The 14,836-nt window shown below is 34.1% G+C and overlaps 2 protein-coding genes across 5 annotated transcripts in view; both read right to left on the minus strand.

The window, feature by feature from the left end:
• Positions 1-114: 114 nt before the first annotated feature.
• Positions 115-9,341, minus strand: smarce1 (SWI/SNF related BAF chromatin remodeling complex subunit E1). Of its 4 annotated transcripts, none has more exons than XM_073834759.1 (11): positions 9,297-9,341; positions 8,389-8,441; positions 8,018-8,061; positions 5,704-5,802; positions 4,838-4,930; positions 3,820-3,951; positions 3,563-3,734; positions 1,569-1,741; positions 1,388-1,489; positions 1,045-1,282; positions 115-943 (listed from the first exon to the last, which is right to left on the minus strand). In XM_073834759.1, the coding sequence occupies exons 2-11, from the start codon at positions 8,393-8,395 to the stop codon at positions 729-731; spliced, it is 1,275 nt and encodes a 424-aa protein (XP_073690860.1). In that variant the 5' UTR covers positions 8,396-8,441; positions 9,297-9,341; the 3' UTR covers positions 115-728. The 4 variants fall into 4 exon arrangements, with proteins under 4 accessions (XP_073690860.1, XP_073691001.1, XP_073690929.1 ...); XM_073834828.1 differs by having other exon boundaries at positions 116-943; positions 4,850-4,930; XM_073834900.1 differs by lacking the exon at positions 5,704-5,802.
• A 2,120-nt stretch (positions 9,342-11,461) lies between these two features.
• Positions 11,462-14,836, minus strand: part of ca10b (carbonic anhydrase Xb) — a 34,804-nt gene continuing 31,429 nt past the window's right edge. Inside the window, exons 8-9 of the mRNA XM_073835084.1 lie at positions 12,193-12,364; positions 11,462-11,976 (exon numbers count right to left, since the gene is read on the minus strand). Of these exons, the coding sequence (XP_073691185.1) occupies positions 11,954-11,976; positions 12,193-12,364 (195 nt within the window). The 3' untranslated portion in view covers positions 11,462-11,953. The remainder of the gene's footprint in view (positions 11,977-12,192; positions 12,365-14,836) is intronic.

A 14,836-nucleotide genomic window follows, 5' to 3' on the forward strand; every position in this document is an offset into this window, starting at 1 on the left:
CTATAAATCACTAAGCAAAAGACAAAACAGAGCAGATGTTTAAAACAGACATAGAAATCACTTTATTGAGGGAATACCTTCCAACAATACAAAAACACAATAATCCAGAGGCTTAATGTAATACCATTCCATGAAGATATCTGCTCTGTGTGGTCAATCTGTTGCATTGGAAAATAATGTGTTAGCATGGCTTTATTTTAAGTACAAAAAATAAGAAAAAAAAAAAACTAGGATGAGGGGAAAAAAAAAAAAAAAACTACTACCCACAGACTACTCAACTAAACTGGGAAAGGATGAAACAAGGATATACCATAAAACAATCGTGCCACAGGTAGATAAAACATGGTAAGCGACAGCAAATAGCCTTGCATTTGAATGCAGGATGCAAGTGTTCCATTTTACTCAACATTTGCCCAGTTTACAATGATAAAACTGCTTTTTAAATGACCATAAAGCTTGAGAATACTCAAGTGGGCTTGTAACACAAGGGCTAGATCAAGTAAACGGATGTGCCTGAATGAATATGTGTGGAGCGCCAATTAAGATTCTGCTGTCCTTCCAAAACATTTCACTGTGGAACATTTAGGGTGGAGGGAAAAAAAAGCAATTTTTCCACTGTTCTCACTCACTGACTGACTGACTGCAAAGTCATAGGATTACAAATCCTAGAGGTCAAATGACTTTACACACAGCAAAGTGAGACTTGTAAATGAACTGAAGATGAAGGGTTATTGTGGCTGGGTGGGCAGGCGCTCTTCAGGGGTGTCTGAGGCCTGGGGTTCTGCTGGGGGTCCAGAGCTGCTCTCAGACGGAGCAGTGCTGTCGCTGGTGCCCTCATCTGTAGCGCCCTCTGCAGGCTCAGGCTGGGCCGGTTTGTCTCCTGCTGCAGCCGGGGTGCCTTGCTCAGCCTCCTGAGATCCTTCAGAAGCTTCAGCCAGAGACTCTACAGAACAAACAAACAAACACCAGAGATCAGTCATCTTCTACTTATCTATTTTTGTGGAACATTCAAAGTTTAGAGAACATAATGGATAGAGGTCTGACCGGTCTCCATAGGGGTGGGTTTGTCTTCTCCATCCTTGGCCTCACTGGCAGAGGTTTGCTCTGGGTTGGCATTGGCCTGGGCGCCGGCGGCAGGCTGTTGCTCTTCTTGAGCGGCTCTTTCCACCTGCTCTGCTGCTTCGCGCTCTCTCTCCTCCGCCCTCCGGCGAGCCGCCTCCTCTGCAGCAGCCATTTCGGCTGCCAGCTTCTCCATGTCCACCTCCACTTTCAGACCGCACAGCTAAACAAACAAGCCGCACATCAATCACTGACAGCGCGTTTGGCATTTGAGCTTAGGCTAAACACTAAAGGGCTATTAGTTCAGCGATCAAACTGAATTTCACACCCGTTTGAGCTCGTTATTGAAGGAGTCTGTGCTCTCCAGGAACCTCCTCTTCTTCTCCTGGTGTCTGTCCTCGATTTGAAGCAGCTCTGCTTCAAGTTTCCTCTGTTTGGAAATCAAGGAACGATGATTAAACTATGTGTGCAATAGTCTTGAGTTGTATGTCTTTGTGTGTTTAACATACCTGGTGCACCATGAGGGACTGGACTTGGCGTTTGAGGACCTGCATGCGAGCAGTGGTCACCACTGAGCGAACATCAGGCACCACAACCTCGCTCAGGATGTCGCTGATGAGCCGGTGGTTCCTCTGGAAACGAGCTGCCGCTATGTGCTTCATGGAGAACCCGTCATCATAGTCTACAGAGACATTTCGTATTTGAAAGCAAGCAAAGGAGAACAACCAGAGTGTTTTTTCTCAAATGCACAAGTTTCAGAACTTCCTTTTAGACTTCAGTGCCATTCAGATAATTATCTGAAGTAATTATTGAGATAATTACTTCTCAGCTGGAGGCTTATAAAAGGAAATCTGAATGCCTCTACTATTATAAACTCAGAATTTAAAATCCTGGTAGTTTACTTCCCACAAGGTCATAATACATGTTTATATCCAAAATCATTTTGTCATATTTAAACCTCAGGCATTTGCTAAGAGCTAAGTTTAAACTAAAAAAAGTATATAATACTTTATATATATAATAGTATATAATACTATAAATACTCAGCTTCTGAACATGGATGTTAATAAATGTATGGCCCTATGATTTCGGTCATGCGGAAAATGCAGACAGATTAATGGTTTCAAATCAAAATGGAATTTACTGTACAACACGGAATTTGCTAAATTTGGAATGAATAAATCAAAAGTAGGTCAGTACACTGAAATCAAAACACGATGTCTATGAATATTGAGCCACAAACAGACTATTTAAATATGAATTCTGCATGGCTCTGTGTGAATGAATGAGCAGTGTAGACGTGCTCTGAGAGTCACTTTATAAGCATTTTTCTGTTTCCTTTGGAGAAATATCGTCATATATATACAAACAGAAAGTTAAGTGTTCACAGCAACTACTCAAAATAAAAGTTTGGTTTGGTTTGCTTTAAGAATCTTTGACAGAAATATATGACTTAAATGTAATAATAGTACTACTACTAATAATAAAATTATTCTTAAAACATTTAAGGGATATTGATCAGAAAAAGTATTTACTAGCAAAACGTAAAAAATATATATATAAAAATTACATATTTCTATTTTTTTAATTAAAAACCATTAAAATGGAATCTAGAAAATGAATGGGAAATAATGATAAAAAATTAACTAAATTTAAGAAAAAATAAATAAGGGGGCTTAGTGCAATTTGTTAAACTTTTAATAAACTGCTGTTTAAATAGTGTATGTTTTATGATTTAAATGAATTTTTGATTAACATTTGAAAAACTATTAACACAGTGTATGGAATAATAAAAATTTTTTTTAAAGTAGGGACGCACCGTAATGAAAATTCTTGGCCTAAGCTGAACAAAACTAAACACTGGGCCGAAGTGTTTTATTTAAGTGTTCTACGTGATCACGTCACATCATTGTTCGGTATAATTTATTTGTCCTTTTTACTTATTCGGTAATTTCAGTTGCCAAAAACTCGGTTCATCCCTATTAAAAAGAAAAAAAAAACTGATTTCATAGGGCTCAATAAATGGTACCTGTAAAAACACTATTTTTAGCGATTGTTCATGGGCAGAATCCAATCATTTTAGCAGGAATGCATGCAATTGGGAATTTAGCATGAGGGAGAAAGATTTCCTCATTTAGACTTTAAAACAGGTTCAAGGAAGCCAGAGATTTGATACATTGACCAACAGAAAGCTGCTTGGAGCTGTGCTTCTTACAGCACTACACTGTTCACAATAGCCAATAGACCTTTTTCTGACAGAAAATTTTAGCCAATATTGTGTGAACGCACATTTACGCTTAAAAAAGGATTATTTAAAAATGCCACTGTTTCAAAATGAACCAAAAAGCATTTATTTTTTTCCCTATTAGCTACAGTATATAAAATATTTTGAAATTCAATGTTTTAGAAAACGTTGGGGGCTTTCTATTTAAATAACATTTATATAAATTGTCACATTATGTTCTTGCCATCCAAACGTGTCATATAGACGTCAATAGCTCACCATCAGGGTCCTCAGCAGGTTGGATGCTCATATAGGGCTCGCCCTTGTCTAGGCGCGACTGTCTCTGTCTGCTCTCTTCTTCCAGAGCTGCCTCCGCACGGTTCTTAGCGTTGACGTACGCCAGGTAGGCTGGAGAGTTGTGGTAGGCCTTCAGAGAGTCATTATACTCGATCTGTGGGGAAAAAAATTGCTTAGTGCTTGACTTCTCAAATCTCACTCACAGCGAGAAAAAAAAAAAAAAAGTAAAAGAGACCAACCTTCTCTGCTTCGTATTCATTTAAATAGTCCTGTTTTTCCTCATCAGTGAGGTCCCTCCACATGCCACCGATGATCTTCCCAATCTCCCATAGCTTCAGGTCAGGATTAGAGGCTTTAACTTGGTCCCAAACCTAAGAAAATACAAATGTCAGTTCAGAGTCGACACAGAGTGTGGATTCCTGGACGGAGAGGGTTGCGTTTTGCCAAAAAGGATAGAGAAAGAGCACCAATTTTTGCCTACTTTTTTGTCCAGAGCTAAAGCATGAATGCAGCACAGGAGAGAAAAAGAATTGATCTGATCATTTCTAGAATGTAAATATGTTTGAATTTTAAATATTAAAATTAGTAATCTATTACAAATTCAAATAGCATTAAAGGATTAGTTTACCCCTGAAATAAAATTTCCTGACTTCAATGGGAATCAAAATGTTAACGGTTCAAATTGCAGTTTCAATGGCTCTACATGATCCCAGTTTATAATTTTTTATTTTTATTTTTTAGAATATGACATCTTTTTGCTAGACAAGAGCCTTATTCCTCAGCTGGGATCGTGTAAAGCCCTTTGAAGCTGCAATGAAACCGCAACTTGGACCTTTAACCCGTTGATTCCCATTGAAGTCCATTATACTGTGAAAAATCCTGGAATGTTTTCCTCAAAAACCGTAATTTCTTTTCGACTGAAGACAGACATGAACATCTTGGATGAGTAAAATCAGGAAATTTTAATTCTGGAGTGAACTTGTCTTTTAACAAACCTAATTGGTTTATCTTTGAAAATACTTGCTCACAACAGAAAGGAAACGGAGCACAGAGTTTATATTCTCAAACGAGAAGATCAGAAACAAAAAGATGTCAGTTTCCCAGTCTTGTTGCCGAGAAGAAAGCAATGAAGCGATGTTGGGATCTACCCTCTGAAGGGGCGTAATCAGACCACTGACCGCCCCTCAGCCTTCAAGCTGATCGCAGAAGCGCTCTCCAATTTACAAGCAGTAAAAGCAGACACCGTGGGTGTCTTACCTTCCTGCTTACCTTCCGGCTATACCGCATGTAGGGCATCAGCGGCTTGTCGGGCGGTTTGGGCGGCTTAGGAACGGTGATCCCTGAGGAGTTCTGTGGGAGAGGGAAAGAGGCCCACGCCGGGCGTTAGAGATCACAAAGGGCACAAATGGTCATCACAGAAAACAGTGAGCTGTCATAATGGAGCACTATGGAGAGAAAGAGACAGGAGGCAAAAAGCACGACTGAAAGAAACAATGACAGTGTGAAGCGCTTCGCAAGGGGGGCGGGAGATGTACCTAAATGGCAAACCAAATACAGGACATTAACATTACGCTGACAAGGCCATGCATTAAGGTCTTTTGTACACAAAGCCACTGTCTTTAACGTCCAGAAATGATTCTGCAGAGGTTTGGATGAAACCAGCCAACAGCTAAAATGCCTCAAGCTTGCTAAGAAGCCGTGCCAAGCTGCTGCGTTTGGCACGGGCATCTACAGCCATGCGAGCGAACGGCTGTTAGCTCTTGTGCATGATGAGGTGACAGGATGGCCGACGGGGGAAAAGGGGAACAGTTCTGAGAAGCAACCACTCTATATGATTCATACAGCGTCAATCACACTCATCCAGACGTTACAGAGAGTGAGTGCTTCACAGAAGCATGAGAATTATGGAAGCTACTAGTTGAGAGCTACACAACTACCCGAGACTTGATTCTACTACCCGACAGACACCTTCAACTCTATGAAATGAGTCTGTACAGTGTAAGAGCAAAGCATTTCTCTATTTCATATTCAGGCCGTGTAAGTTAGCTTTAGCGTCCTCTCGTCTGGGCTTTTAGTCCCTCGGCTGTCGCTAGGGCCCTAGTTGGCACCGGTCCTACCATTACCCTGTTGTTCCCGCCGGGGTTCCCTCCCAGCCTGTAGTTGTTGTAGGCCAGATGGCTGTATGGGTTGTACCCCACAAACCCAGGGGTGGTGGGCATTTGCTGATGGAGACAAATGAGACAAAACACGAATGAGAAATGACACAAACAAGGGAGGAAGGGACAAAAAAAATGAAAAGGAGAACCTGTTTTCGTTTTCTGTCATGATTTGCATAAAACATGCAAAAAGCAGCAATCTTTGATAGCAGCACAACCCTGGCATTAATCTACATCCATTTGTAGCAAAGCCACAGGCACTATGGGTGGTGGTGGTGGGACGTAATGAGGTGCTAGAAGGCTTTGTTAACTTTAAGGATTCGGATCGGAAGTATTCAAGCCAAATCTCTCGGTGGCGTATGACCTGAATAATGTCTAAACTGACAAAAATAACAATTCTGGGACGCTAAAAGTAATTAATAGGGATTTGGATCAAATATTTAAACCGGAAGGGATTCAAGTTTTCCAAGGATGCGTTCGGAACAAAGCATCAATGCTAAATTACTGCGAACGGTTCTCGGCATCTATTTTAATGAACAATGATTATATGATATGTGAAAGCCTAAGCACAAAGAAGGCTCACACAATTAATGCTCCAAACAGTGTTTAATGAATAACCAGGAAGGTTTAACATCTGGAGTCTATAAAGTTAAGGCTGCAGAATCTATCCAAATAAAATTAGAATTGCGCTATGACCACAGAATGTACACAGACATATTTGTAGCAATAGCCAAAAATACACTGTATGGGTCAAAATGATCAATATATCAATTTTTCTTTTAAGCCAAAAATCATTAGGATTTAAAGTAAAGATCGTGTTCCATGAAGATATTTTGTACATTTTCTACCATAAATATATCAAACTTAATGTTTGATCAGTAATATGCATTGCTAAGAACTTCATTTGACAACTTCAAAGGTGATTTTCTCAGTATTTTGATTTTTTCTCACCCTCAGATTCTAGATATTCAAATAGCTCTATCTCAGCCAAATATTGTCCTATTCTAAACAAATTCGACCATACATCAATGGAAAGCTTATTTATTCAGCCTTATGTATAAATCTCAATTTTAAAAAAAATTGACCCTTATGACTGGTTTTGTGGTCCAGAGTCACATATCAGTGAGATTATCAAATGTGGGTTTCAGAGTGAAGTGAAAGTGTTCATTTGCACTCATGCAGCTCAAGTAACGTCAAAGAAAACAAACCACTGAAACAGCATATCATGAGCTGCGTGTGTATAAATGAACACTATACTACGCTTCACTATGAGCATGTGGAAGTAGAACATGTTTATTTGCAAGCAAATCATCAAAATAAAAGCTGGATTTAATTTAAAATTAAAATAAAAAGGCCTAAAGAGAAATATTTTAGCTTCAAAGCTTTATTATATTTTTAAAAAAATAAATACTCTTTTTTTTCTTCAACGACAATAGTACTGTTTACGACAACATTCTTATTTTGTTCACATTTTTGTAATGTGAACAAAAATGTGACCCTGGTCATAGGGGTCAATTTTCTGAAAATTAATTATGCACCTTTAAAGCTGTCCAAATTAAGTTCTTAGACATGCATATTACTAATCAAAAACTAAGTTTTGATATATATGCGATAGGACATGATCTTTACTTCATATCCTAATGATTCTTGGCATAAAATAAAAACTGTTAATTTTGACCCATACAATGTATTTTTGGCTATTGCTGATTTTGTGGTCCAGGGTCACATATTGAATAGGTCAAAAACAGTGAGAATGTGGCCAATGTAAAAGATACAGAGAGTATACCCAAGTGCGAACACCCTTATATCCCAAAGCCTTTCGCAAACCAGTTAGCTCCAAATAGATGGTTCACAAAAAACCCTTTAAGATTAAAGTCAACTTTTAAAACATATTTTTTGTTCTACACATATCTACTCCTTAAAATTACCCCAATCATTCTAGAATAATCAACTAAAATAATCAAAAACGTCTGGTTTTTTTTTTCATAATGGAAGTAAAACAGCAATAACACTTTTTCAATATTGTGCAGCCCTAATGGTTATTCATTAAAAAACACGTTCAAAGCCTAAAGTAAGCGGCCTCCTCAGCACCGTACGGATTGATAGAGCCTCATAATACAAGCACCTTCAGAGTAAAACTGCATAAAAATATAGCAAAAGCCACCCCATGTGATACTGTGTCCTTCCCACAATCCTCTCCTCTCTAAGAAAACCTATGGTACATGTTTGGGTGATGGAGGGGAGGGGCCATGTGGATGATTGGCATGTTCTGTTTACTTACTGTTGTGGGGGCGGGGGTGGGGGCTGGGGCATAGGGTGGCCGCTCTGTGTGAAACAGAAGGAAAATTTAAATTAATCCACTCTTTTTTCAATCAAAATTACCAATCAGTGGTAAAGCCTACTTATTCGTCACACCTGCATCAGTTCAATATGTATTCATTCATTTACACCAGAAATGTTATTGTCAATTACATCAGGATAAGCACACCCATGTTTACACATTTGCTGAATAATTCAAGGAAGTAGTAATATATCAAATACATGAATAATAAAGCATTTTTAATAGTCATTTCTGAAGATCTGATAAAGATGGGTGGGCTTCAAGGGGGTCTAACTAAGTGGCCTAATCAATCAGTTGAAATGTGCTCTTACTTGACATCTTGTTTGTAGGATTGAGGATATCAGGCTATCCCCATCATTTGGTTCTGTAATAGGGCAAAAACTTATTAGACGAATAGGCATGCTTTTAATATGTGCATAAAACAACTGGAACAAGCTGCAAACATAACCATATCAACCTGCCTTTTGATCAAACTGGCATTTTCTAGACATTTAACAGCAGTACACCCACCTGATTAGCTTTATATGCAAAATTTAAGACGATGTTTGATTAACATGGCCACAGTTTGTATGATTGTTATTAATAACAATAACTAAGATGTGGATTTATAATGAACTGTGGATATCAGGCCTGCACTGAATGCAGATAATGGCGCACACAATGAGGCGAGTGAGCTTGCAGCTCGCCAAGAGGTTTATTAAAAGATAAATGTAGTAAAACTAGCTACATTGGAGAAAAATCACACATTGTGGTTATTAAGACGAAATGTAATGTAAAGGTGTTGTACTTGGCGAGCTAAGCATCCCGATAACATGAAAGCGAGTCGGTGAAGATGCTAACATGCAAAATATCAATGAATGAAACTGGCTAACGCTAGCTGAATAACACAACAGTGAAACCATATTAAATACAATTTATCTTCGCATTTCAGGGAGAACATCTTTTAAAATTATTTGCATTGTGTTAAACGTGTTCAGAAGCTTTTAATATCTTAGATTTTACAAACACAACCCGTTGTTATCGAAACAGCATTAGCTAACGTTAGCTGGCTAACGCTACAGCTAAAGTCGGACAAACGTTTAAGATATTAAAATCCTGAAACGTATAAAATAACTGCATTTTTAAATTGATATGGTTGATACATTATAGCATGGGATAAAAAGATAGCTATGGAAACCAATAATTTGGAATTAAATAGACAACGTTAGCGAACACTCACCCCCAGCTCCTTTGTTCCCTCAATGGTGCTCCGCCAGGATGTGACACATTTTGAGCAGCATCTGACCTGAATTTTCTAGCACATTTCTGCACCCTAGTGGCCATAAGCTAATATTATACTGACCAGAAGGCAGGAGGCCTGAGGGAGATAATATGGGCGCCAAATGAAGTAGATTTAGCAAAAACTGACCAACTTGGTCATAAATACATACTGATTAAATGTACCATTCTTTAACAAGGATGCTTTTAAATAATTAAGGTAATGGCTGCCAATCATGTGAACTAACCACTTTTTAAAATACATTAAAAATAAAAAACAGTCATTGTAAATTGTTGTTTCACAATATTATTGGTTAGCAGTAGAAAACTTTGCAAAAGCATTACAAATATGTATATATTTTTTCTTTCACTCTAGTCTAGTCAGTGTATCCACTGTAGTGACTTCCAGTTCATTAGCCGAGAATAACAACGTGCAGTAAACGGTAAAACTGTTTGCACTACAAACCAGTGTGTTCATAATTAAGAGAATACTTTAAAATAATGTGGTAAGAGACACACCAAAAAATGCTGTTTTGTACAGCTGAAAATAGCTGGATGCGGATGACAAATCAAATTTACAAATGGCAGCATCCACTCTCATGGAAAAATGAGGAGGATATCAAATTAAAATAATAATAATAATAAAGTTTTAGTGGCATATTTTAAAATAATTCAGATTTCTCTTTTAATTTTTGTATGTTTTATAACTATAAAATCTGTGCTTTTTAGTATAAAAATAGTATAAAGATCTGTGTAAGATCTTGTTTTAAATTATATATTTATGGAAAAATGTACATTTAGATGTAAAAGAATTTTACATTAAATGAAAATAATTTAATAATTTAATTAATGCATGTTATTTTTTTCTTTAATACTGACCTGAATAGAATATTTCACATAAAAGATGTTTACATAGTCAACAAGAGAAATTAATAGTTGAATTTATAAAAAATTACCCTGTTCAAAAGTTTACATACACTTGATTCTTAATACTGTGTTGTTACCTGAATGATCCACAGCTGTGTTTTTTTTTTTTTTTTTTCGTGATAGTTGTTCATGTGTCCCTTGTTTGTCCTGAACAGTTAAACTGCCTGCTGTTCTTCATAAAATTCCTTCAGGTCCCACAAATTATTTGGTTTTTTACCATTCTTGTGTATTTGAACCCTTTCCAACAATGACTGTATGATTTTGAGATCCATCTTTTCACACTGAGGACAACTGAGGGACTCATAAGCAACTATTACATGAAGGTTCAAACACTCACTGATGCTTCAGAAGGAAAAAACTATGCATTAAGAGCCGGTACTCTGCCTTTCAGAAGCTACAGAAGATACTTATATATACTTTCCCAGGAGACAAAATAAATCAAATTTACCCTGATCTTCAAATTCAAAAAAATTTAATCCCTGCCTCTTAATGCATCGTGTTTTTTCTGTATCAGTGAGCATTTGAACCTTCTGTAATAGTTGCATATGAGTCCCTCAGTTGTCCTCAGTGTGAAAAGATGGATCTCAAAATCATACAGTAATTGTTGGAAAGGGTTCAAATACACAAAAATGCTGAAAAGTAATTTGTTGGACCTAAAGGATTTTTCTGAAGAACAGCAGACAGTTGAACTGTCCAGGACAAACACGGGACTCATGAACCACTATCACTAAATAAAAAACACAGCTGTGGATCATTCAGGTAACAACACAGTATTAAGAATCAAGTGTATGTAAACTTTCAAACAGGGTCATTTTTATAAATTCAACTATTATTTTATCTTGTGGATATCTTGGATTTTGTATGATCCCTCTTATTTAAAATAATTAACATTTTGCAGATTCTGCAAGGTGTATGTAAACTTTTGACCCCAACTGTATTTCGATTTCATGAAATTCAACAAATATAGCAGTGTATGATGCTAAATCCACACTCTATTACACATTCAACACCCTATATATTTATATCATAAATCCAAGCTTGAGCTCTATGCCAACAGTTGTTATACCATTATTCAGCAACATTCAGCAGACCAAATTATCCATTAATTTTATTGGCAATCCACTGGCATTAAACTCTGCATCTTCATGATACCCAAGATTCAAAAACATTGAAAGAAGAGAAACATTCACCACGGCCACTTCAAAGATTTATTGGGCAGATATCACTCAATTCTTTTAGCACTGTAAACACTTACGTAGAGAAGGCAACATGCTCCAGATAGTCCAAGATATAGGCTTGAAATCCTTTTGTTTGCCTCGTGTCAAAGTAAAGTTTAAATCCCTGTGCATAGAGCAAAGGTAGTTTTCCATTCGCTGCAACAAGGCTTGATTGCTCCTGCTGTTCGGATGCAAACAACAAGAGCAGACAGTACCTCAAGAGTGAGCTGAAGAGCCACTGAGAACCAGTCTGACTGAATAGTCTAAAGCAACTGCGTTCAATGTCTTTGATATATATTGTTATAAACATATAAACAAGTATAAAAGTAATTATATATTTATATATATTTTTTTTATATTGAAGAGTCCTCTGTTAAGTCTTCATCTCATTGTATGTATCCCATTTCCCTCTGTCTGTTGGCCATATTCTTCAGCTATTACCAGATTGTTGTAGTAACTAATCCACGTCAAGCTGTTATTTCAGAAGCCATTCATTCACTGTAAACAGAAGTAGAGAATGTGCTGTCAGAAAACTTTCTTTGTGAGGCACAACACTTAGTCATGAAGACAAATGTGTAATTTCCATCTGTTTCAAGAGCAATAATCGTAAGTGTCTAATTAGAGCGCTCCGCTTTATGGCACACAGCATGCATGCAGCAGTGCGTTCGTGTCACAAAGCTTGAGTATGTTAATGATGGGAAGTGTGACACAGACCTCTGTACTGAGGCCTCAGCACACGGTTGTTAGGACAGTCCCGTCTCTGACTGAAGTTGATGTTGGTGCGGATGCAGCGCTGGTGCAGTGGCTGCGTCGGCCGCATGTTGTCACCCATACTGAGGAAGATCTGAGACGGTTGGTTTTGACTGAGAAGACGAAGGGACTGCATCTGAAATAAAAATTTATATCATATAACACAATATAATATAATATAATATAATATAATATAATATAATATAATATAATATAATATAATATAATATAATATAATATAATATAATATAATATAATATAATATAATATAATATAATATAATATAATAATATTACTAGTGCTATTAAATCAATGAATCGCAATGAATCGCATCCAAAATAAAAGATTGTGTTTACATATGTGTGTGTACTGTGTATATTTATTTATATTTCTTAAACATATACATGTTTGTGTATTTATATATAAATATTCACAGTACATAAATATATACATATTACATATAAAAATACACAGTACACACATATATATTGTGTAAACACAATTTTTTTTAGGATGCTATTAATTGCGATTAATCGCGAAGTGCTGTCAATCAATTTGACAGCACTACATAATATAATATAATATAATATAACATAATATAATTTTATTTTGGATGCGATTAACTGCAATAAATCGATTTGACAGCACTAAATATAATAAAATATATTAATTTGGTATATAATATAATTTTATTTAGGATGCGATTAATTGCAATCAATCGATTTGACAGCACTACATAATATAATATAATATAATATAATATAATATAATATAATATAATATAATATTTTATTTTATTTTGGATGCGATTAATTGCAATCAATCAATTTGACAGCACTACATAATATAATATAAAATATAATATAATATAATATAATATAATATAATTTTATTTTGGATGCGATTAACTGCAATCAATCGATTTGACAGCACTAAATATAATATAAATTTTTAATATAATTTTATTTTGGATGCAATTAATTGCAATTAATTGATTTGACAGCACTAAATATAATAAAATATATTAATTTGGTATATAATATAATTTTATTTAGGATGCGATTAATTGCAATCAATCGATTTGACAGCACTCCATATAATATAATATAATATATTATTTTATTTTATTTTGGATGCGTTTAATTGCAATCAATCAATTTGACAGCACTACATAATATAATATAATATAATATAATATAATATAATATAATATAATATAATATAATATAATATAATATAATATAATATAATATAATATAATATAATATAATATAATATAATATAATTTTATTTTGGATGCGATTAATTGCAATCAATCAATTTGACAGCACTACATAATATAATATAATATAATATAATATAATATAATTTTATTTTGGATGTGATTAATTGCAATCAATCGATTTGACAGCACTACATAATATAATATAATATAATATAACATAATATAATATAATATAATATAATTTTATTTTGGATGCGATTAACTGCAATCAATCGATTTGACAGCACTACATAATATAATATAATATAATATAATATAATATAATATAATATAATATAATATAATATAATATAATATAATATAATATAATATAATACAATATAATTTTATTTTGGATGTGATTAATTGCAATCAATCGATTTGACAGCACTACATAATATAATATAATATAATATAATATAATATAATATAATATAATATAATATAATATAATTTTATTTTGGATGCGATTAATTGCGATTACTCAAATTGACAGCATTTAATATAACATGATAAATATAATAAGCACTAAATATAATATAATTAAATAATATAATATAGTATAATTTTGTATATAATATAATTTTATTTAGAATGCAATTAATTGCGATTACTCAATTTGACAGAACTAAATATAATAAAATATATTATATTAATTTGGTATATAATATAATTTTATTTATTTATTTAATTTTATTTTTTTTTTAATTTTATTTATTTAGATGCAATTAATTGCGATTAATCAATCTGACAACACTAAATATAATATAATGAAATTTATAATATTATAAATTAAATATTATTAATCGATTTGACAGATCTAAATGTAATAAAATATATTTTATTAATTTGGTATGTAATATAATTTTATTTAAAATGTGATTAATTGTGATTAAATGATCTGACAGCACTAAATATAATATAATAAAATTTATAATATTATAAAATAAAACAAAAAATAATAACATTTATAATATAATATAATTGTATATTACTTAGGATGCGATTAATTGCGATTAATCGATTTGACAGTACTAAATAAAATATAATTTTGTATATAATATAATTTTATTTAGGATGCAATTAATTGCGATTACTCAATTTGACAGCACTAAATACAAAATAATAATTAATATAATATAATACTAGTAAGATTTTTTTTCAATTAATCAATAGTTTCTCAGCTTTTTTTCAGAAAGGATGCATTAAATTGGTTAAAATTGACAGTAAAAACATATTTATATTTATGTTACAAAATATTTATCTTTCAAAATATGTTGTTCTTTTGAAATGTCTATATATGAAAGAATAAAGAATGAAAACAGTATCACACTTTCTACAAAA

The sequence above is a fragment of the Garra rufa genome, chromosome 1 (assembly GCF_049309525.1).
Source record: "Garra rufa chromosome 1, GarRuf1.0, whole genome shotgun sequence".
NCBI classification, from domain to species: domain Eukaryota; kingdom Metazoa; phylum Chordata; class Actinopteri; order Cypriniformes; family Cyprinidae; genus Garra; species Garra rufa.

Coding starts and splice junctions, on each gene's coding strand:
- smarce1 (XM_073834759.1), bottom strand. Junction 5,803..8,017: donor CCACCCCCGCCCCCACAACA/GTAAGTAAACAG, acceptor TGTCTCCATCAG/CAAATGCCCACCACCCCTGG. Junction 1,283..1,387: donor TCAATAACGAGCTCAAACGG/GTGTGAAATTCA, acceptor TTGTTTGTTTAG/CTGTGCGGTCTGAAAGTGGA.